Source organism: Rhyacophila brunnea, unplaced genomic scaffold (genome assembly GCF_057557595.1).
Source record: "Rhyacophila brunnea isolate RB1 unplaced genomic scaffold, BYU_Rbru_1.0 scaffold_16, whole genome shotgun sequence".
Classification (NCBI taxonomy): Eukaryota; Metazoa; Arthropoda; class Insecta; order Trichoptera; family Rhyacophilidae; genus Rhyacophila; species Rhyacophila brunnea.
Genome location: NW_028232816.1, coordinates 25,352,393 through 25,377,710, shown reverse-complemented (window position 1 = coordinate 25,377,710; position 25,318 = coordinate 25,352,393). Strand labels below are relative to the sequence as shown.

The 25,318-nt window shown below is 33.5% G+C and overlaps 2 protein-coding genes across 2 annotated transcripts; one reads left to right on the top strand and one right to left on the bottom strand.

The window, feature by feature from the left end:
• Window positions 1-3,465: 3,465 nt before the first annotated feature.
• Window positions 3,466-11,138, top strand: Rpt4 (Regulatory particle triple-A ATPase 4). Its single transcript, XM_085943579.1, has 9 exons — window positions 3,466-3,612; window positions 3,934-4,053; window positions 5,172-5,407; window positions 5,513-5,662; window positions 7,531-7,654; window positions 7,932-8,005; window positions 8,869-9,005; window positions 9,313-9,478; window positions 10,913-11,138. Exons 1-9 carry the CDS (start codon window positions 3,513-3,515, stop codon window positions 10,988-10,990), a joined length of 1,185 nt encoding a protein of 394 aa, XP_085799705.1. The 5' UTR covers window positions 3,466-3,512; the 3' UTR covers window positions 10,991-11,138.
• A 2,318-nt stretch (window positions 11,139-13,456) lies between these two features.
• Window positions 13,457-25,109, bottom strand: LOC147074548 (TGF-beta-activated kinase 1 and MAP3K7-binding protein 1-like). The gene is made up of 7 exons (XM_085943418.1): window positions 24,874-25,109; window positions 22,271-22,405; window positions 21,482-21,590; window positions 20,430-20,550; window positions 19,095-19,238; window positions 15,242-15,398; window positions 13,457-14,488 (listed from the first exon to the last, which is right to left on the bottom strand). Exons 1-7 carry the CDS (start codon window positions 25,017-25,019, stop codon window positions 13,639-13,641), a joined length of 1,662 nt encoding a protein of 553 aa, XP_085799544.1. The 5' UTR covers window positions 25,020-25,109; the 3' UTR covers window positions 13,457-13,638.
• Between the last annotated feature and the right edge of the window lie 209 nt (window positions 25,110-25,318).

Sequence of the window (25,318 nt, the reverse complement as noted above, 5' to 3'; positions counted from 1 at the left end):
AGCTGGTAAGGTTATGGCTACTGTATTTTGGGATGCACGTGGAATTATTTTCGTTGACTATTTGGAAAAAGGAAAAACAATAACAGGGGATTATTATGCATCTTTATTGGACCAGCTAAAAAACAAAATTGAAGAAAAACGGCCTCATTTAAACAGGAAAAAAATCCTCTTTCATCAGGACAATGCCCGTGTTCACACATGTTTACGATCAATGGCTAAAATTGAAGAATTGAAGTTCGAATTGGTCGACCACCCACCGTATTCGCCAGATTTAGCCCCCAGTGACTTTTTCCTTTTCCCAAACTTAAAAAAATGGCTAAGTGGACAACGTTTTTTTTCAAATGAAGAAGTCATCGATCGGACAAATGCTTATTTTGAGGACCTTCCGAAAACTTATTTTTCTGACGGTTTAAAAAAAATTGAGAAACGTCTAACCAAGTGTATTGAGCTCCAAGGAGATTATGTTGAGAAATAAAAAAAAATACAAAAATAAAAACTGTTTTAATGCTTTTTTCTAAGGAATTATTGACCCACCCTCGTAATTACGAATAGTTGAAGTGTGGCAGCATGAAAAAAAAGATTTTACCACAAACCATCTAAAAATATAGGTATTCATATCTCATAAAACATAATACGTGATTTTTTATTTGTGCCTCAAAAGACTTTTTATTAATATTTTGACCATTAGGAAAATTATGACACATGTTTCAGTGGTCATTTCGACGACAGCATTCGAAAACGTATTTTACTTTAAATTTTCTACCAATTTACTATTTGTGACATCCACTTACCTAAGTTCGATAATAAATAAACTTGTTTTGTTTTTATTGATAATGCCAATAAACATACTCCTGGATACGTCCCTTTGAAAATAATAAAAATGGCCGCCCGGATACATATCGAACTGCATTAAGTCCATGCAAAGTTTTTTCAAACCGCTTAAAGTCCAACTGAAAATTTATCAAAACTAATAAAGTCCACATGTAATTTATCTAAACTACTTAAGTCCAAAATAAAAACATTTTTTATAAATGTTGCACTGAAGGAATACCTTCAAAACTTCCTTGTAGCCATCGTGGGTATTAGATTCAATTATCTTACAATATCTCACATGTTACAATCATTCGTATTACAAGATACGAGTATGATAAAACTGCATTTTTCTCAGTTTGACATTCAGTGGACTTTACGAAGTTTGATATGTGTCAACACAAATGGAAGACAATGACATGGTGCAACATGAACCTAATGGATCATAATAGCCCTCGACCAATGGAATTGGCCAGATACCTAGGCTACTTGCACAACATGGAGGGTTTGTCGTATAACACCATCCTGGTGCATAGGTCAGCCATAGCCACATTTTGCAAACCAATTATCATTGTAGATATCAGCATCAACGTGGTAGTACAACACAATATGTTACAGGCAATTTCGGTACATAAAATGAAACTTGTCAAACCACCGGTTTGGGATCCAGGACGAGTGGTAGATCATCTTAGGAAAACAACACCGGTGGAGTACAACCTATTCTAAACGTCTCGCAGGACAGCTACCTACTCGGCTGCTTCTCGCATCGGGACGAAGGGTTCATGACCTCACACTATTCAGTAATAGTAGACAATGGATTAGTGGATAAAGGTGACCACATAATTGTATGGCCAATGTTTGGCGCAAAGACAGATACCGCCAAGCATCGTCAATCGGAATGGAAGCTAAGCGCTTCCACGTGTCAAAACATCGACCCAGTATTCTGGTTACGGAAACTCGTCTGCATGTCAAACTCAAGGAGAGAGGAAGGTGGGGATATATCGGAATTATTTATATCTTCAAGAGGACCACCAAAAGCAGCCACTAGGACAGTTATAGGGTATTGGATAAGGTCAGTACTGTTGGAAGCAGTGGTACAAGAACCATCAGGCAGTGTCCGCTCAGTGGTGGCTTCCTTAAATTGTAAATATACCCAATAGATGATATATTAAAGAGAGGTAACTGGCGTAGTGAGTCGACATTTCACGACAACTACCAGAGAACGATGGACACCCCACCATCAGAAGGGGGAAAGAACCCATTAACTTCTCTATTCAACCATACACATTGAAAGTAACGATGGTCTATACCTCGTCAATGAATCATTGTCACATACAGGAATTTGGCATACCCAACACCAGGTGATAACAAACAGATATCTCAAGGACTTCAAAGTCAAATTCGAATAATGAAAGGAGTTTTACCTACCAATAAAACTCTTATTACTCATGTTGACTTTGAAGTCCAGGTAACTTCTACCTGGTTCCTTGAGCCATATCATAATGAAGACAAAGGGATCCCAAACTCCCTACATAAAAATAGACGCGCGGGTATGACCAGTAAATAAAAAGGGTGGAATGACAACGACAAGAAAAAGGAAAATAAATTAGTAGAATATAACCTCACGCGAAGAAGAAAGAGCAAAGCCTATCTCAAGGACTTCAAAGTCAACATGAATAATAAGAGTTTTATTGGTAGGTAAAACTCCTTTCATTATTTTAATAAAAACATGAAACGCACAATCTGGGAAGAGCTCGTAGAAAATTTTGTAAACCTGGTGATTCGAAAAGAGAAATTATTATTAAATGGTGACCGCTGCATTAGATCATCTTGTATGACCATTGACAGTACGCAAGCCACAGTTTCCTCGGTTTCCATGTTGAATACTGAGCGTATGATATGATAATGATATGATATAATCTCGAAAACAAAAAAAGCACGTGCGCAAATGTAAGAAAATAATAAAAAAATTGATGACCTTATAAAAAGTTAAAAGAGTTTGTCGGGTGGTTTTACTTCGTTCATCAAATATTTCATATAAAATTAAAAGTATGTACAAATGCGCTATGCGACAAGACATTTCACTGAAAAATATTTTTTTAAACCCACGCAGATAGGTTTCACATACAAACTTGAAAGCGCTGAATATGGGTGAAAAAACAAAAAAAAAATACCAACTAAGCACTAACGTTCACTACCGACGCATACGTGTTAAAAATTGAAAAACATCCAAGCAATAGTGACACGAGTTCCCAGCATATTATAGCTGGGTCACCCAAATTGAAATTCGAATGACCCCCTTAATGTGCGTGCACAAACGTGCACTAACGATGCACATACGAACGCACTAAAGAAATGTTGATAATTCGATGTTGGGTGATCCAACGTTTAGCCGGGACACCCAATTTTAAATTGGAATTTTTCGGTTAACAAAGACATTGCACGGTCCAATCTCTTTGTGCATAAACGTGAACTAACGATGCACAATGTACAAACGAACGTACCCAAAAAGTTTAAATTCTTTGGGTGATCCGGGTAAATGGACCTACTTTAGAGCAGTCAACTCCATGTAATTTTTAGTGTAGTCTCAACAGATCGAACAATAGTTGATGGTTAACTTTATTTCATAGATAATTGCTTCATTTATTTGCTGTCATTCAGCAACAAATCGAGAAAGACGAGAGGACAAGAAATACGCTAACATGGCGGCTATGGCTGTTGATAATTTCAGGGAGAAATCTTTCCAAGATTATCGGAAAAAGTTGATGGAACACAAGGAAGTGGAATCTAGATTAAAAGACAGTAAGAACTACATTCATTAATTCTCAACTTTTACGTTATTAGCACTAAATTTAACCATTCGTGACTATGCGCTTCTTCGGCGACGTATGTACTTATGTCAAAAATTGTTGAATCATTCTTACTCTAAAAACATTTGTACAATATTTATTAATGTTTTACTATCATTCTGTGTGACACCGTTTGTCGTAATATTATTTAAAGATGTACGCCGAACTTAAATTATGTATTTATGTGTGTGTTTTTGAATATTTTCAATTGTAGGTTAAACATTATAGTGAATATTGTGATATCAATTTGACCGGTAAAATTTTGTCGTTACAGTGCGAGAACAACTAAAAGATTTAACAAAGCAGTACGATAAAAGTGAAAACGATTTAAAGGCCCTTCAGAGCGTCGGACAGATTGTAGGCGAAGTTTTAAAACAGCTGACTGAGGAGAAATGTAAGTTCTACATTAACTAATACTGATAAAGTTATAACACTCCATAAATCGTCTTCATGGTTAAGGTTTTTTGAGACAAAAAAACCTAACCAAAATTAACTACTGAAATATTACAGAAAACCGAATACAACCTACTTATTACAGTAAGTTGTGTAGGGTTTTAGTTTGGTTTTTTGTGTCAAAAGACCTCAATCACAAAAACGATATGGAGTAGTATAAGATTACCAAAATGAGTTTTACAGGTTTAATAATATCATGTATTTACCTATGGCTGTGTAATAAAAGTAAATCAATATGATAAGCGCTGGCCTTCCACCCGAGAGTTCTGGGTTCGATTCCCGATCATGACAAAAACATTTATGTGTTTTTCTCAAAGCCTGGGTGTTTGTGATTGTTCAAAATTACTAACAACCACCTTGTACGAAAAAGCAAGGATATGGTTATTAATAATTCTAAAAAAAAAAAAAAAACCATTTCTATTTTTCAACGAATAATTCACAAGATTCCAGAATGTAACATTTTATATATTATTGAACATACATAACTTGAAAACACTTCTAGGCACCCACTAGATTGATAAAAATACGACGCCCGACGGGATTTGAGCTCATATATCCAATGGTATCGCGCCAATATGCTTTAACCACTTAAGCTGTGGGCTTCCTACTTAATTATGATAATTTTAACTAGTGGTCCTGCATGAATAATGCTTATCGAATTGTTCATAATTCACAAGATTTTGAGACTGACATTCTATATATTGAAAATAGGTACATAGATGACTTGAAAATACCTCAGATATATATATACCTACTAAAATATACGGGTTCAAATCCCGTCGGCGTCATATTTTTTTTAAATGTGATTTTTTCTAGTAGGTATACCTATATTTGAGGTGTTTTCAAGTTATGTATTGATAAGTTCATATCACAGGTTATAAGTCATGTCAAGTTTGTAGCAAAACCCAAACGTGTTGATTAAATAATTACAATTTTAGACCGATGTTCAACATTATAAAATTGATGTAACGCAAAGTAATATGGAAAAAATGGATACTTTTATCTATGTGAGGGGGATAATATTGGCATATTACTAATTGAAATTTGTGTCAATTGCAGTCATAGTAAAAGCCACTAACGGCCCTCGCTACGTGGTGGGATGCCGCCGCCAGTTGGACAAGGCAAAGCTGCGAGGCGGCACCCGTGTCGCACTCGATATGACCACCCTCACCGTGATGCGACATCTGCCGCGCGAGGTCGATCCTCTGGTCTATAACATGAGTCACGAGGATCCCGGAGACGTCACCTACTCTGCCATCGGTGGTCTGCAGGAACAGATCAGAGAGCTGCGTGAGGTAAGTTAATGCTCAAATTAATTGAAAAAAAAGAACACAAATGATTTTTACCCTTTCAATTTAAGATTAATTATAATAATTAATGAAAGTTTTTTTTTAATGTAGGTGATTGAGTTACCGTTGATGAACCCAGAATTGTTCATCCGAGTTGGTATCACCCCACCAAAAGGTTGTTTACTTTATGGTCCACCAGGTACCGGTAAAACTTTGCTCGCAAGAGCCGTTGCTTCACAGTTGGATGCTAACTTCCTCAAGGTTGGTTGATTGTATTATTTTGGTATTATTTTAATACATTATGTCCTGTTTTAATGCTGCGATCACAGTGAAGCAATCTAGCAAATAGTACACCTGTGGTGTTTGTTTACCATATTATATTTTGCCTTAGAAATTATGCGGGTTGAGGATTGCTACATCCAAATCAAAGTTGTCTACTGAACTGTTCTGATGAGACATTTTAAGATTAGCACATGTTGCTCTTTGGCATGTGAACATGATTCTTCAGACGCATTGAATGTGAAAATTAAACTGTACAAAAACAAACATGATGCAATCTTCCAATAATCTTTATAAATACAATTGTCATGAGTCAAGAAATTAAAACCATTCAGTCTGAAGAATTAAAATACAAAGTTATCCTTCACATTAGTTTTGAGGAATACTTTGTGTATTGTGTGGTTTATTTTCTGTAAAATTATACTAAGCCCACCCAAAGATATACAAAAAATATCTAAACTCTTTATTAGCCATTAGATACTATTAGCATGATAATTAAATGTAATTAATTTTTAATTAACTGGTCAGCAGTGAATGTGTTATCAGAAACATGTCTCGTGTAAAATAACAGAAAAACATTGCCTCGGGTCACTCTATAAAGTTGGTACATAATCCCATCATCGTTTTTTATGACTACCAAATAAATGTCTTGTGTCGCATATAAATACTTAATGAAGTCATCCAAATGGCCAGAATGTCTTCTAAAACCTTCCAATAAATCTTTTTCACGCTCTGCGAAATGTTTTCCGTTATTTTAAGGTACCACTGCAATATTTTAAAATATGCATGTATAATTTAATTAAGAAGTATTTTTTCAATGCGTAACGCAAATGATAACAAATATTTTCATTTGTTTTGTTCATTTGTCGCCAACTTCAAAATAATTAAAAAATTGTAACTGCAGAAAACCCTCGCGCATTTCAGGCTTATATTTTTGGAAAATGTATAAGATTTGTCGACTCTAATTCTGTCTTTAAAAATATGTTTGTGGCTCTCAATTTTTTTTATAATTCTTGAGATACGTATATTTGGGTCCTCTCTCAAAATCGTTTTAGCTGTAAAAAAATCAAATTATTGCATAATGCTGAATGGAGTGCGAGGCATGAGTGACGTTTTCTTTCGTTTTGAAACAACCTAAAGTAAAGGGATACATAGTAAGCGTGACGTCATCATTTCTACCCATGTTGATTATAACCAGGTCTTCAAACCGGAACCGAACCAAAAAAATATCGCTTTTTTCGGTTCGGTAGGTACATATTCAAACACGTGCGTTAACATGATCTTACTAGGCGGCTCTCGTGGTGCAGTGTGTAAGGCGATGGCCTTCCACCAGAGAGTTCTGGGTTTGATTCCCGGTGAGGACACAATATTTATGTGTTTTTCTCAAAGCCTGGATGTTTGTGATTGTTCCAAATTACTAACAACCACCTTGTACGAAAAAGGAAGGACTTGGTTATTTATAATTCTTAAAAAAAATATGATCTTACTCCCCACTTCAGTTATTGTGACACATCTCGACATAATTCTCATAATTTATAATATATTATTTAAAAAAATTATGGCTACAGCCGTGGAGCGCAGCATAACCATTGGTTTCGGAGCGTGGTGCTGGGCTATCATACAAGTACCATAATGTGTTATAAATTATGGTAGAAAATAAATATTTAATAAAAATGAAAACATTAAAAAATTCGGAAAACACTCGGAACTGAACTGAAAATTGGAAAAACCGTTATTTTTTTCAGAACTTAAACCGGCAGCGAACCGATATATATTTTTTTACTTGAACCAGAATGAAAAAAAATAACCGTTCGAAGCCCTGATTATTACCATTGAATCATTTCTTGCAGGTTGTATCTAGTGCGATTGTTGATAAATACATTGGGGAGAGTGCTCGTTTGATTCGTGAGATGTTCAATTACGCCAGGGATCACCAGCCTTGCATTATCTTCATGGATGAAATTGACGCCATCGGTAAGTTTACCGCTCACTTTTTATCATACCACCAATAAATCAAAAATATGTCATCATTAAATGATTCTAGATTAAAGGTATTTATTGATAATATATAAAAGATTCCAATGTTTACCATAATTGTTATAATTAATCAGGCGAAGGTAATAGAAGTCTGCATTGGAACATTTAAAAGTTTCGTGGCTTTCTTATGGTACAGTATTGTACGTTATATCCAACCAAGGCCTTTATATTTTGGCGATTACAATCATGACAGGCTGATGATATTTTTTAACAGGTGGCAGAAGATTTTCTGAAGGTACTTCAGCCGATCGTGAAATTCAGCGTACTCTCATGGAACTTCTCAATCAGGTAAATTAAAATTACGTATCTAGATATTATTTTAATTTTATAGTTGTCTGTTTCAAAAGGCTGACCACTAGTCGAGAAATGATATGTAATACGCATCCGACACAAATGTATAAATGCAAGAATTTAGGACGTCATCGTCTCAAATAATCATTTTTGATATAGTAAATCCAAACTCAACATACTTTTTATCATTATTTTCATACTGAACTAACCATTGATTATAATAATTTCTTTTTCGAGTGCAAGCCTAGAGTTTTTTTGTGATTTAAAATTTTTCTAGAATGTTGCTGTAAAGACACGTATTGCTCTTTCAGCAAGCGTGCCTTGACTGCCTGATCACAGAATAATATTCAGAATGACTATAAATAGTCTGTTCAAACTGTAATTGATAATGTCTTGGGAATTTAATTATTCAATTGTTGAATATTGTTACGATATAGAAGTATAAAAAAGGATTACTACTTTTATTTCTTTAAGATTTTCATACATATTTTGTTTGACATGGCATTTGAATAACCTCAAGACAAATTCGAAAAAGTATTTATGTAGTTACTTAATAATATATTGCATACCATTCATAGAAATATACGTTTCTAACTTTCAAAAGATTCATATTTTGTTTTGTCTATTAGACATTTGCTATGATAGAAATTGTCCTGAAACTTTTTTACTTTTCAGTGAAGTTTCCCCTTTGATACCATTTAGTTCCTAATATTGCAATTGTTGAAAATAGATTGACCTCGTTACGGGTAATACGCTTTAAATCAATATTTCAATTACCATTCATTCATCAGTATCGACATTTTTCATTAAACTTTGTCAATATTCAAAATAGTGTCTTCCATGTACATATTATGTTTTAGATGGACGGATTCGATTCTCTTGGTCAGGTGAAAATAATAATGGCTACAAACAGACCAGACACCTTGGATCCTGCTCTTCTGCGTCCGGGCCGTCTTGACAGAAAGATTGAAATCCCTCTTCCAAATGAACAAGCTCGGTATGTAATATTTTACAACAGTTTTATTGAAATAGTAGCTCAAAAATTAATGTTCTTATATCAGAAAATAATGGTTCACCGTCAGAAAGTTTCAGGAATGATTATGGTATCAATTGCCCACATGTTGGGAATCATTGGATTACTTCAAAGCATTATCTGTTTCCATTTGAAATATTAATTATATGTATGTCAGTCAAACTAGGAAGTCAATAATTTTCTTTCTTTCAGAAAATAATGTAAGCGAGGCCTCGATGCCGATTAATAGCTCAACGACAAATATAAATTATATTATTTTTGTATGTTACAGTCTTGATATTCTCAAAATCCACGCTGGACCCATTGCGAAACACGGGGAAATTGATTATGAAGCCGTGGTGAAGCTATCCGATGCATTTAACGGTGCCGATCTTAGGAATGTCTGTACGGAAGCTGGTCTCTTTGCCATTCGCGCTGAGAGGGAATACATTATTCAGGTAATATCCAGCTATAAGGTAGAAATTATCAAATTGCAAATTTCTAATTGAAATCAGACGAATTGCAATAGCTTTTGCCTATGCATTGATATGAAATTTTCTTAAAATTACAATTGTTGATTTAATTTTCCTACATTTCGTTTTTCATCTTAAATGTTCCATTTTGTACTTCAATCCGGGTTATACATAGATCTCAACCGTTTTACTAACAGACGATTTTGCGTAAAGTATATGGGAAAACTCACAAGCATATTTGATTAACCCTTTTTTAATAAAATCATTTTATATAATTTTAAAAATAAGAAAACTTATTCCGATTATCAAGTAGAGGGGTGATGAATCTATAAAACTTTCAATCTTTGACCATTTCTGTGACATGCAGTTCGAATTTTGCGCAGAAAAGTTGAGTAGTTTCTTTTATATACTTAATTAAATATGGATTTAATTAACTATTTCTTTTATTCAACGCATAATTAACAAGATTTTAAGAATGTACCATTTTAATTATTGAACATACATAATTCTGCAGGAATTGATCCTGCGTTTTTTGGGTATCGCGCCCTGTGCATTACCACTCTGCTTAATTGCAACACATTTTAACTATTGGCCTTTTTAACACCTGCTCATAAGCGTCCAAGAGACGCAGGTTCGATTTCTGCGGGTGTCTTAGTTTTTTTTTCTATTGGATAAATTTTCTCATGAGTGTTTTCAGAATTATGTATGTTCAAATATGGATTTATTAAAAACTGCTGAATTTTAAAAAAACCTCTTTCATCTGGCAATAATACTGGCTTGTTTTATCGGCATGACGATTTAAAGAATATTTTTATCGATATGTATGTTTAGCAATACTAGTAACTAGTTAGCAACCCATCTCTGGGCAACAATTATTGTGAACTACTTACGCTGATCAATTATATAAAATCGAATATAAACCGCTAATAAATAAATTGACATCAGACAAAAAATATTGTAAACATAAATATTTTTGTGTATCCTGTAAATTTAGAAAATATGGCATTGGTAAATCATTCTACATTGGCACCATAGGCAATTTGCAGGTGTATTGAAATTGTTTGCTGCGATGCCTGTCCGAATGCTAGCAAACATTACCACTACATGCTACTCGTGGTGCCACTGTGTAATGATTTACCGATACCTAATATTTTATGATAAATTTACAATACAGCATTGTGTAAAAACATATTTAGATTTTTTATTTACGTATATGACAACTTAAAAAAATGTTTGCTTATAATTTCACACTTGTAGAAAAGGGTTCGCCATCTCAGAGTTGGGATAATCTATATTTCCCTTTTGTGTGAAATAGCCGCCACAATTGAACGTTTATTTAAATGCCATTTCAACTTGTATTTATCTGTCAATGATCCGTCGACCATTACATAATAGCTAATACATTGTTTTGATTTACAGGAAGATCTTATGAAGGCTGTACGGAAAGTCGCCGACAACAAAAAATTAGAAAGCAAACTGGACTACAAACCTGTGTAATCGATTAAGCATTTGTTGTGAAGTGTTTTGAAATTATTTGTATTTTAATGAGATTGTTCGATTCAAAGCAGTTCATACAATCCCATCATATTTTATAAAATTAATTTTTATTTTAATTCAAAAAATATAGGATACTAATATTTCTAAATATTTGTTTTTATTCCATACCAACCTAATTTTCCAATTGCACAATTCTGTATGCGAGAGGTAAATTATGGCAAGACAATATTGACAACTCCATAGGAGAGACCAATTAAATTAATGATTTTTCGCATATTATACACATCTGGTATTTTTTTTCTAATATAATATTTTATGTTCTTACATTCTAGTTATAAAATATTTTGTTGGTTTTTTTAAATGCTCAAAATGTATTGAATATGTCAGTCGTACCAATATTTACCGGCTTCGTATCCATGAAATGTATCCATGCAACTTTTTTTTCTCACTAGATTTAAAATTGCAGTCAATTAATTGTCAAAAAATTTACTGTACTCGAGTCAAATTTCAGTAGCTCTTAGACATCTACACTTATCTTTAAAATATTGAGTTTTATTATGCTTTTATATGAATTAGAGGACGTAATTACTATGATCCAAAGGCTGGGGATAATTTTCTCATCACTAAATATTATTTATGCAAGAAAAAAAATACACTTGCAACTAATTATATAAAATTGCATTTGGCGTGAGAAATTTGAATTTTCAATACAAATATGTACGAGCGTAATTTAATTCACTCTTCAAATTTTGATTGCAATGAATATAAAGTTTCAATTTTACCCTGATTTGCATCCTGAAAAAATCATATCAGAAGGAATGAAATTATTTTCTTCACACCCAAAAACACTAATAAACATAAGTGGAGCGTAGGTACTAATTATATTCTCCTGACATATTATATGTACATGTGGAACCCCGATCTATCGTTCTCGCATAAATCATTTTCCCGCATGGATCGTTCATTTTTGAAAGTCCCGCACAAATACCCATAAGAACAATGTTAAATAACCTCGGATATTAACCTTTCCCCGATTTATCGTCTAAATATTATGGTCCTGTCACAAATATTATGGTCCCAACCAGCGGCGGCTCCTCTAATACCATGCAAGTGCAACACACTGCCTCCATTTTCGAAGACATCACTCAACTTTTCATTGTTATTCATACATGTATCACTCACTTCGCGAAGTAGAACATGTAACAGTATTATTAACAATACTCCGTTCATGAGCGCAAAGCGATTGCGATCCGAATAGATTTTCAGTTTGCACAGGATTACAATGAGGTCATTGTATACTGCTTAAACGGTGGCCGAATGTTCCTGTAATGGCGTTTTGAGTAGAATTTTTTACACACTTTTAGATCGGCGCACGAAACGAAGGACTCTAGAAACAAAAATGCCAGTTTCTGTTTTATAACAATGTTGGAGAGTTAATTTTAAATAATTTTACAGTTAACATATTTAATGAATCGCCAACATTTTACGAAAATTCAAACCTGCCGCGTTTATTTCTGAACCACTCAAATTCATTCATTCAGAAGTAGTATAAATAAACAAAGACATATTTAATTTACCTTCTGAGAAGTCGGTAAGAGAACACGGTAGCCTTCGGTGATTGAGGTAATCATGAAAAGACGCTTTACGATCTTACGTGGCTAGGACACGTGCTCCGGATGCCGCCTAAAAGTGTGACACGTCGTACCCTTATGGCACAGCCTCAAGGGTTCCGTCGCCATGGCCGGCCCTCCCTCACCCCCCAGCGGTGCCACAAAAGCGACCTACGTGCTGCAGGTCTGACATGGCGGGAGGCGCAAGAGTTGGCGATGGACCAAGGGAAGTGGCGCGAACTTGTGCTTGCCCTATGCTGGGTCATGACAGGGTGAAAGAAGAAGATCTTCTCTTTATAGAAGGTAAACCATTGCGCACTACCAGAAAATGCTATTCTAAAGACCACCGGCCGCCACTGGTCCCAACACAAATATTATCTCGAATAATTTTCATTTCGCTTTCGTAGAATTGTTTATGATACATACAGACCTTTCAGTCGTGTCGCTTTGTTTGCACAGGTCGGTCGGTGCTCAGGCTTGCCTCGCATCTCGTATCGCGAATTTTTATGTCGTAACTAAAATGCCCCCCATGAAGAAAACTAGAACTCTTGCTGAGAAACTGAAAATAATTATTCAAGACGTCGAAAAAAATCCAGGAGAAAAATGAGTTTATTTATATATCCGCATTTATCGTTTTTTAGGGTCCCTTGAAAACCATAGAATCGGGGTTTCACTGTACATACATAGTGTATTGACATAGAATATGTATGTATTTAACTGTGAAGTTAATTTACTCAAGTTCTTCATTCATACACTTGAATTCCTTGTACGTTTCCTTGTATTCTTTGTAATTTGATGCAATTGTTACATATAGTGAAAAAAATTGGGATGGGTATCGGAATCAAACAAAAAAATGTTCATTCATACAATTTTAAAGTCAATTACGATATATACAAACAAATATAATTAAAAATATTGACCAGATACTCAAATATTAGCATAAAATCATATTAATATCACAAATAATAAATAAACAATTTGTATTAGAAATTATAACATAAATAAACTATCTCTTCATAACAAGGAAATTTAATCTCATCAGTCAAAATCTATACTGGAAGGCAGTGTCCCGTTCAGTCTTGCCAGGTTTATATTATCATAATATTGCGAAAAGTCTACATAGGCTTCAATTTTTCTATTCTTATCATATAGAATCCTATTGTTGTTTGAGTATATGTCGGAACTATCGGTAGATGAACTGTCGGGAAAGTTAGAGCCCTGTGAAAATTGTGACGTAATCGTTGACAAATAATTGTCACCACTCTGACAGGTCGAATCATCTTTATCACTTTGAGTTGGCAAAGAGGATCTACTCAATTCGCTTCCGTTGGTAAACACTTCAATTGTTTCGCCTTCGTCTGTGATGGAATTGTGGGAGTGGCTTTGAACTATCGGATTAAAACGGACTGTTGTACTTTGCTGTTTTGAGACGTCACTGTTGTATGAATTTCGAGGAGACGATTCATTACTGTGGTGTCGTCCGTGTGATCTGTTAACCGACTGAGAATCGATGTTATTAAATATCACAGAATTTTCAGATTCTCCTCGGGGTGATTTTGTGGTTTGCAGGAATATCGTTGATTTCGGATCGACATGCTTTTTATGAGCCATTGGTGATCGCGATACGGGAGCATTTGGCAGTTGGAAATTGAAATTCCTGATCAAAAGTGTATTTCTATTACTAAGTTTTCTCGGTTGAGATGACAGCGAGCAGTATTCCTGATACATGTTGATGGTTTGGTTAACTACCGCTTGGCACACTGCAGTCAACGTTGGCTGCGTTCGAAATTGTTCCACCACCATTTGGGCAAATCTTTTGTTTACTTGCTCGGTTTCCGTTGACTCTTGGAGACTTCTATAAAGTCCGTCGCTCATCAAAATAAGAAATCTGTCAAAGAAAGAATACAACATGAAATATATAATTTTCTATAAAATACAATGTGTGACTGACGGAATCAAACCTATACATGTCAAAATTCATTTTATTATCTAGATATTATGTAGTGCAAGTAAAGTTCTACGCAATTCACTAATTTAAATCAGACAAATATACTGTTGGTGTTTGCAATGTGTACTGTGAATTTTGAAAAGACTGCTATCGGCCGCTATTGAGGGTAGTTTTTAATATTTTTGTATTGAGGTCTTATAACTTTTACAATAAGTTAGTTATAATTGTTACAATAAATGCTATGTTTTAACAGCACCTCTGTTGGCTGTGCTAACTTTTAGAGTGAGATAGACAGTTTTAACTGTTTAGAAGACTAACTTATTGTAACAATAATTATAATACTCAATACAAAAATATGATACATTACCCTCAATAGCCGCCGATAGCAGTCTTGTGTATAGAATAGATGCGCAGGAGGCAAACGAATTTACATTTAAGTACTTAATACATATCTATATGAAATTACGTGACAGCAAACCCACGCACTAATAAGGCTCTCAATATTACGGCAACTAGTGTGCACGTTTGATAAAAAAAAAAATTATCAACTTCTTAAATAAATGATTGGCTCAGTTTTATGGCTCTCCTGGAAAGTAGTTAATTTTTTAGACATGCCATATTATCAGATTGTATGCGATATGAGATCACATTATTAGGATAAAAGCAAAAATTAAAAATCTGTAATACAATAACCTGCATGACTGATCAAGCTTAATGGGTCCATGGACTTCTGGAATCGCAATAACTGGTTCACTGGTGGCGGTCCTCATGTCGGGAAAAGCTCGGTACAGTCCTTTCACCAAGTAATTTCCCAGGCATCGGGTACTTGATTGATTACCCAGAGCGTCAGCTGTAAAAGAAAATTATTTCCAATTGGAGAATATTCTCAGGTTGAAGATGACATTCTGTCGTAGCTCTCGGATTGAATGGACACATGCCGCTGACATGTTATAATTAAAAAGATCGTGATTCTTGATTTACTTAGTGTGGTAGAAATAAGAGTGTCCCTCAAACATTTTTAATAACATCTAAATTACTGTTTAAATAGGTAGTGATTGTGATCTGATCGGAGCAGACAATTCCATTTCATTTGTTTCTGTGTAGAGTGTAGACGATGGCAGGATGGCTTAGAAAACTTTGAGGTGTCGTAAAAACAGGTGACCTTAAGGTGATGTCTCTAGGTAAAGTTGTTATCGAAAAATAGCTAGAAAAGTTTATTAATCGGTAAATATATATTCAAAAGTAATGAGAAAAATAAAATAAAAAATTATAAAGTATCGTGGAGTTCTATATACCAAAAATACGTGTCAAATTCGGTACATTTATATCGGATGGCAAGAATGAATGACGTAAGTTTTATTATCAAAATTACGATAAAAATGTACGTAAATCTATTACCTAGGGAAACGCTAAACGGAAATTGGAATTTATTATATCCTTATATCTTTTTTTTCAAATTTTAAAAACATCAATTTAGAGGTTAGAAAGCATGTAATTAAAATCGAAAAATCTCGGCTTAGACGCAATTAATCACGAAAAACGTTTAGCGTTTCTATTAAAAATATTATTTATTAATTTTTACGGGAGTTATATAAATTTAATCTTGTATTTTTGTATATTAACGAATCGATAGAAATAATATTTGCCCAAATTGACAACACTTAGCCGATGCTTGGCCGTCCGTGCTGCCCTTCGTGGAATTATTTCGAAACAATACCACATACAAAATACACACACATACAACATTGAAAATAAAAGCACACTCACACATAGATAAGACGTATGACGAATGACATTTTCAAAGCCAAGCTCTCGTGTCAATAATATTATTTTCTGTTTGCGATATCGACGATAGGCAATAGACTTAATATATCAACCTCCACTTTTTGACATAGTGTTGTGTAATTATTTCATATATTTATTACTGTTTCGCCGTACCTACCTTTTATAAAGCGATTTTGAAATACATATAGTTTCATAATAATATAAAGAAAGCATACGAGCATATAAGTAAATAAAATTCGTCTATTTACGTGGTAGTCGCGAAAATTATGAACAATATACAATGTTAAAAATAATAAGAATTGTTAAAATTTCTAGTCACAATATTATTCAAAGACAAATTAACCCGATCAAAACAGCCTCGACAAACTTCCACTTTTGTTCTATATGTTTATCCTGGATACAGCGGCAAACACATTTATAATAGTAAATAATAAAAATAGCCGATATACTGGATTATTTGTTAGTTTGGATTAGTTTAGGTTAGATTAGGTAATTCTAACAAATAATCTAGTATATCGGTTATTTTCAAAATGCGTTTGCCGCTGTATCCAAGATAACCGACTTGTACCCTAATTTGATTACATACATACTATTGTACTATATTTGGGCCATCGAACGTTCATTCCTGTCTACGGCCTTAAAATTATTATCTACGTGCCTATTATAACTGTCTGTCATCCTATCAAAAAGTGGAGGTTGATAATTTAGTATGCTGGAAATAGTAAAGAATATACGCTAGCTAGGGTAAAGAATTCAGTGAATGAACACATAAGAGATGAATTTGAATTCAAATAAATTAAATTAAAACAACGATTAAATTAACTAAGAAAATTATAACAATATGTAGGTACAATAAATTGTGTATAATCGTGGTATTACTAATTTTATGCCGTGATGCTTTGATAGTTGGACTTTTCATAATATTTGGATCACTATTTAGTTGCTCATTTATCTGCCACATAATAAAGCCGTAAATATTGTTTTTTTTTACGAAGCAATCATAAATACAAAAAATTAAGATCTACTTTTCAATCATAGTAGATACCTAGGAATATGGTATAGGTGTTGATATTTTTTAATTATTTATTCGAGATCTTCAGGAAATTTCAAAAGTCTACACCTAGAAACCACTGGGCCAAAAAGGTTTCTTTTTATATCTCTAAATCCATTTCACTTACATATTTATAGGTAAAATAAATATAGCTATCTTTTATTTTACCTTGCACTTTTCGTTAAAATCGACATTAGATTTTTTTAAAGAAACAACGTTCTGTCTTTTTCTTAGAATATTATGTAATCAGTGGTGCACTTACTTCAAATTCAAATTTTTTTTCTTACGTTTTACATTTTTTTTTTTAATTTGTCACTTATTTTGTCCTTGGGTTTGCTTATCAAGATTTGTTCCCATGTTTATTTACGTTTTTACTTACTTCCAACTTCTTTTTTATTCAATTCGTTGCGTGTCTTACTTTATTCTTATCTCAGATATAGTTAGTTAATTAATACACACCGTCCATATGATCCCATTAGGAACGGACATGGTTAAAACGAAACGAATTGGGATGTCTATATATCGACTATGTCATAATTATAACTACAGTCGAACTCGGTTATTACAATCTCGGACATAACGAGATCTCGGATATAATGAGGAAACAATCGTTGACATTTGGTATATGATTTTCTCCATACATTTTTATTTACTGTTATAACGAGATACTTATCGGATATACCGAGCTAAAATACTGTTAATGTGTTGTTCGTTTAAAAACATTACGACCCTAAGCAATAAAATCCGATCGGACAGGATGCCGCCGGGGACGGATTACGTTTATGACACTAGTTAAGTGTCTAATGGTTGTTTTCGCCGACAATAATAATACCTATTCTCTGATATAACGAGTACCGCTTATAACGAGCAAATTCAGCCGGTCCAACCTTCCTAGTAATAACCAAGTACAACTGTATATTCCTTATTTTGTTTAATAATAATTCGAATGGCATTTGATTTGCTATTCATTTAATAATATTCTTTTTTTATTCCACCTCTAGAAATTCGATGTAATTGTCAATTGTTCAAGATTAAACTCATTCTTATAAACATTTGAACTTAAATGTTCATTTACTACTATAAATGAACTTCACTGTAGAAAAAAATATTTATATTAGTATACTGACAACGTAAAAAAATCTGGTTCATTGACTGGAGAGGTTATCCTTTTATTGCCACTGTAAAAAAACTACGGTAAACAAAATGAAAAAATCATAAACACTTTAATTCAAACCAAATAGACATGTCAGAATTGTAAATATTTTATGGGGTGAATATTAATTGTAAATATTTTTACATAGGTAAGTAAATATATAATAAATTTAAATGCATTTTTATCAAGCTTATGATTTTTAATATGTGGCGACACTCAATATTTTATTTTATATTTTATTGCCATCTGGTTGCGATCGACCAAAGTTTTTAGTAAGAATTTTTAGAAATTCATGGTAAGATGCCTTTAGATGGCGTTGAAGTCACATTTCATCGTAAATTAAGCCAAAGGCTTCGCCTTAACACATGAGTGAGAGAGACAAAGAAATATCTGTTTTTTAGTGGACGATACAAAAGGCAGAATGATTACAATAATAAATTATTGATACTGACTGAATTAAGTAGAAATATTAAGTCGTTCAGCGTGCACACCGCACCTAGCGCGTAGCAATTAACGTTATAATTAAATAGCAATGAATGAAAACATATTGCGTATACCTTCTCGCAGTCTGTCGATATCGAGGCCCAGCTGTGATAGGCGAAGTAATTCATCTTCATTGCTGAGACTATGGTCTACAGAGAGTTGTACAACACGCAAAACACAATTGTCATCTGTCTTGCATAACAGAGCACGGCTGTTACCTAAAAAGAAAGATGTTAATTCTATGTAAAATATACATAATCCAATTGGCATTAAATAACGAAAGATTTTTGCTACATCATTGTAGTAAGTTGGAAACCAATATTAAGGTGCTTTTAAACAATCAGTCTCCGTTTCAGTCGAGCTGTCAGTTTAAGTGACGTGTAAATGCAAAACTGAAGCGGCCGACTGAAACTGAAACGAGACAGGATGGGTGTTTCATCAGTTTTCATATCCGTTTTTAGAGTTGCCAGTTAAATTGACGTGCCAATTACCATGTTGGCGTATTTTTCATACTACTTTTCCAATTTCGATTGAAATATTATTTCTTCAAATATAGGTACTGCATTATATCAATCAATATATTGTTTAGAAAGTTATTACAAAAATAATATTCATTTTTAGTGGATAAAAACTACGTAAATATGCTTTGCCGTTTCCCAAATGAACTGTCAACTGAGACTGAACGGACAACTAAACTGATCATCTAAATACACCGCCGTTTTAAAACTGAAAAAGATCAAAACGGAAACTACGACTGAACGGACAACAGAAGTGATGTCTAAAAGTACCTTTTTAATCATACTGACAATATTTCACATTATGAGAAATAGAGATAGCGGGAGTGTTTAACTTTCTTTGTGGTCGCCGAGACGAGCAGTCCTGTTATCATTTATTACTTTTATAACTCATTATATTATATTCTCGAACGTCCGATTAATATTATTATTATACTTAACCTTATTGTTGTTAACTTAAAGTGGGGTAATACATTGTGTAAATGCATGCTCATGGATCTCTACCCATAACCTTCATCCTTTACTGATTGCATTACTAAAGCCTATGAATGAATCCATCATCACCCGGCAGTGGCGAAGGGTGGAGGTAGGTTATTCAGATCCGACATAAATAGTGCACGCTTTACTTTGTCAGTCGTACTTATTTATTTTCATTGAACAATGAATATAAATTATAGATTGCATCGGTTAGCTTTTACTCGTGGATGAATGCCGCCACATTGTTTTCACACTTCTCAGTCCCTAGTTCTTCACTACCACGTACATTTGCTAAAGTCGATGATAAGCTTAGTGATCTAGCGGATTTTATGGCGGCTCTGTGATCGTTTAGTTTAGTGCTAGTAATGTTGTTATTTTGTCAGTGTATGAAATAAGTGAAAGTATTTGTTTTCTTACCAACATTTGCTACATATAGTTTTCCACTGTGAATGAGAGCGATCACTGAGGTAGCACCAATGGACAAACTCTCATCGATTTTTTTTAACTTCTCAAGGATGTCACCGCAGTTTTGATTCAGCTGAAAGAAAATAATGATTTTGTATTGTTTAAGGTGTGATTTTCGAAAACGCATAACATTCTTACGATATCTTAAGATAGACGTTTATGCTTCAATTACATTATGATGCACGTCGCGTACTGTCACGGCAACAAATTCAGTCGATGGTTTCGTCATTTTGCAGAATATTTTGAATGATCACCATCTCTGTAAATTCACTGATGGAGAGAGCTAACTCTAATGTATTAGTTTTTTGAATTATTATTCATTATTCATGCTAATTTCAATTAATTTTAACAGTTTCTACGTATATGTGTATGTTAAAATTACTTGCGATATTGCATCCGTAGATAATATTTTGAACATAACCCAACCTGCAGACCATAGATAATAGACAACATTATTATAGAAAATACGTAGTGCCAACCATTAAAAACAAAAAACACGCGATTTTGACATGAATGTGTAGGCATTTAGAAAATGATAAAAAACTTTCATTGAGTCATGCGGGTGTCGATGTGGTGCCCTACGCGTGAGGTGACCTCATTGTTGTTCTGGTGATTTTGGCATATTTTGCTAACTAACAATGTTTGTTTAAAGGTTCAAAGTGTGCTACGGGATGGGAGCATCAGTCTGATAACATTTTAAACACCAAGAAAAATGACATCACACGTTTTTCCCATAGCGGGAGCTTACTGTGACGTCACATGATAGTACGCGATGTGCATTATAATATATTTGACGCTTTAGACATACGGTCATTTTAAATTCAGCAGTGATTAATTTAGAACCGAATCATATTATTTGGCAGAGCATTTTTTCAAGTCACGTAACCTAAAATAAATTATTACTGGCCGACAACTGCGATATTATCTGTTGTTTTCATTAATTCAACATATTGAATTTAACAATTGGTTCATAACCTATTATTTAAATTAAACTGAATACAAACCTTTTCTGGGCTCAATCCTTCTGGTAATTCAAATTGCAAGCTAGTTCTCTCTGCGACGAGTCCATCAATTGATTCTATGTATGCTTTCTCTACAGATAAGAATCCATTCCTACAAATAAAAAAATCTAAATATGAAACAGATTCCAGGTATTCTATATTCTGTAAATGTTAATAAGTTATTTGTTTATTAAATTAACATACAATTATATTAATTAATCATGAAATATAAAAAATGTAGCAGTGTTAGTAAACTCTTCTTAAATTAGTACAAAATTTAATCTGGCTGTTGGTCCACTATTTTCTCGTTTTCTGTCTGTCTCTGATGGGTTAAGGCTTTACTTCAGTTGAGGCATGGTCTAAAAAGATCGTGGCTAGGCGATGCGCGGATTGTGCGGACGCGTGCCAAACGAAATAATTTGTCATAAAAATTCAACATGCGTCCATTTAATGTTATGTTTATTGTTATATTATTAATAATAATAGTATATTCATTGACATGTTTTCTTTGACAAAACAAATTGACAAAACAATTGACTCGCTGTTGGTCTCCGATTGGCGACGAGTGCGAAATTTCATCGCACCTACTGTTGAAAATTATTTTCCGTTTCATTGATGTATGCTTTTAAGATAAGAATTGGGCAAATGTGTAAACAATCTACAGAACGAGTTAAAAAATGTTGCTGATACACCAAAATATGCTAATGTCACATTGATTACGGTAAGTATTATGTGATTTTAAGAAATTAGAGTAATTTTTGAAAGCATTGTAAAGTGATAAAAATGCAAAACCTTAAAACTTCTTTGATTTCTTCATCCGAGTATTTATCATTCAGTTGTCCTAGTAATATCTCCGCTGCCATACGCTGCAAGACAAAATGTGCAGTCTCACTTCCATTATGCGCATCAAATATTCCATACAAGGTGCTGGAAATATAATGAAAAATATGTCACCTACTAATTACCAATCCATACAAGAATAATTTTATTGTGATACAACATTTTCTATACAATGTACTTATTTGTACAATGTACAAATTAGGAATATCAGGGGTGTGCAAAGATGTTAGAGAAATCCTTATATTTAGATGGAGCCTAAATATTTGAGGCTATTCGTTTTAAAGTCAGTAATCTCCATTTTTACTATTTTTGACATTTTTATTGATCAGATTCTGTCAGACTTTTTCATAGTACTTATGTATTTTGATAAAATACCAAATACAGCTCCATTTGGTAGTGTTTAATAGAATTTAACTGGAGGTTGATTGCAACATCATTTATGTTCATCAGCCCCAATGACATATTAAATGGACAACTCACTTCATACGCGGCGCGCACCAGAAATTGTGCATGAAAGTCATTCACAGACGTATAGGTAGATGTCACGTGACCATATGACGTATCCGTTTCCATTATGCGATACAAGCTTCGAGAATTTATAGTAATATAACCTTTATTGTAATGGCGTATTAGTGTCATGACTCATTGCGTTAGAAACAGATTCTCGGTTACTTACGACTTCTCGGAGATTAGACGCAAGTGAGCCCAGCGCATCACAGGCGACTGTCCAATGGTTTCTGTCACTCAATTGCATTGAATAAACATTCATCAATATCTTAAAATGGCATTTTATAAATAATAAATAATACTAACACATGAAAAGTGATATCCCATCTTTCTTGGAGTGTTTAGTAGTTTTTTTTACAATTTTTAACTAGGCACATTGGCATTTTGTAACACAATAATAATGGTGGAGTCAAAACCTGACAGTCAGAAATTTTGTATGGGCAGACCCAGCGATGTCGCCAGACCGCTTGCAAGCAGAATGTTCATTTGAGTGTAGGATACCGATATTAAAATATGAATTTTGCCATCCGGCAGACCCGACACAAAGTGAGTGTCATTTTATTTTCAAGATGCTTTGTCCATATTAATGTCATTGATCAGCCCTCATTTTTTATATTTGACGACTAACTTTAAACATGATTTTTTATTAATTTTAATGATGATAAGGACATTTTTATTTCGCTATTCATTTTTCAAATTGTTTACTAACATGTTCGCAAAAAGAAGATAATCTATTAGCAGTCCCTAAATGTGTTTGATGGGTTTTTGCGATTACCTCAAAATGGAGGAATACGGAGGTTACCAACTGCCTCATGAAAGTGATCTTGATAGAACAGTGTTACTAATGAGCTTTAAATCATTTTCATATTGCATATTGAATTATAAAAAAAACCAAAAATGGTCTTCTGAGACTTATTTGCCAGAGCTGCACTGAGATAAAAATGACTTACATTAGTGTTTCGAGAGTAAAACGAATGTATTATCCAATGAACCATGATTATTTGGAATATTTAGTTGAACAAACGAATCAGGTACATTGGTACAGTACCTATATGTGAAAACAGGTTGTCATTATATTACTTCATTGCGGCCGAGGCATAGAATACTGTATGACCGCATGACTATTTATCAATTTTTTTTTTGGCAGAAACAGTTTATCACATGATTATATTAAATACCTTTCTCTGTCAGCGGAGATGCTTTTCGATCCAATAAAATTGTTAATTTAAAGTTTGATATTTTCATACATTTCAATGGATCATTATCACATACTAAGGTTAGATTGTATAGTACTAAGATAAAATTCATGTCTAAATAAAACACGGTTCTTGTCGGTTTACAGGAAGCCAGTGGCAAATAAATTTTGCAAATAGCCGATATACTTACTGGATTATTTGTTAGGTTAGGATTTAATAAAATTGGAACATTATTATCTGCAATGCTCCATGAACAACGCATAATTTTTTCATCTCTTTCCGATAAGAAAGTTCACGGCAAACTGTGCTACGGTGAAATGAAATACGTACAATTAACATGCAACCGAATCTCTCTAGGTAGAGTGCAAACTATTTGAATGTTTGTGTATTATGTAACAAAAAAAAAACAGAAGTATTAACGTCTCTGTAATGTAGAAATTACTATCCGTATATTCTTGTATTGTGGTATTTTTAATGAGATACAAAATAATATTCTCCGCTTGAAAGCCTACCTAAGAAATGTAGCACACTTTCCCACTGTACCTACGTAATAGGTATATGTAAACAAAGTCTTTGATTAGTTAATTTATAAGTATCCACCAAAATAGATCACGTAAAGGATGATTACCTGAGTGTTAAGCAGTAAAAAGACAATATTTATTATAATATACAAGTATTTTGTTTATTTTCTAATATTATGACTCACTGTTTTCTTTGTGTCGATGATTCAGGTTAGTTTTTTTTGGGACATTGTATTATTTAAATCGACATGAAATTTGAAGTGCAACCTTACAAATACTATACTAATAAACAGATCATTATGTTTTAGACGAAAACTTGTGAAACACTTACGTATCTTCTTCTATTTGGCAATAAAAATATCTGAAATGATTTGAATCTGATGCATCTTCTGATTCCAATTCACCGACGACTGGATAGTAAGCTACACCCGTATGTTGACATTTTGGCAAGTCGTCTGTCCACGATCTACTTGGCATTTCTTACAAGAAAAAATAATGAAAACATACAAATGATTTCACTTTGTTCCCAAATCAACTGACGTTTGAATCATTGCACATTTTGACAGCAATTCATTTACGACAATCGTGCAGAACATTGTACGTGCGTTTATACGCATATTTTTAGAAAGACATGAGTTGTCTACGATGATCGTGATCTATCAAAAAATATCGAATAAAACAACTAAAGTTCTAAAAAATATAATAAAATTATTATCGGAAAAATCACATTATTTATTAATATTTACAGTTTAATTAAATGTTTTAAATAAGAAAAT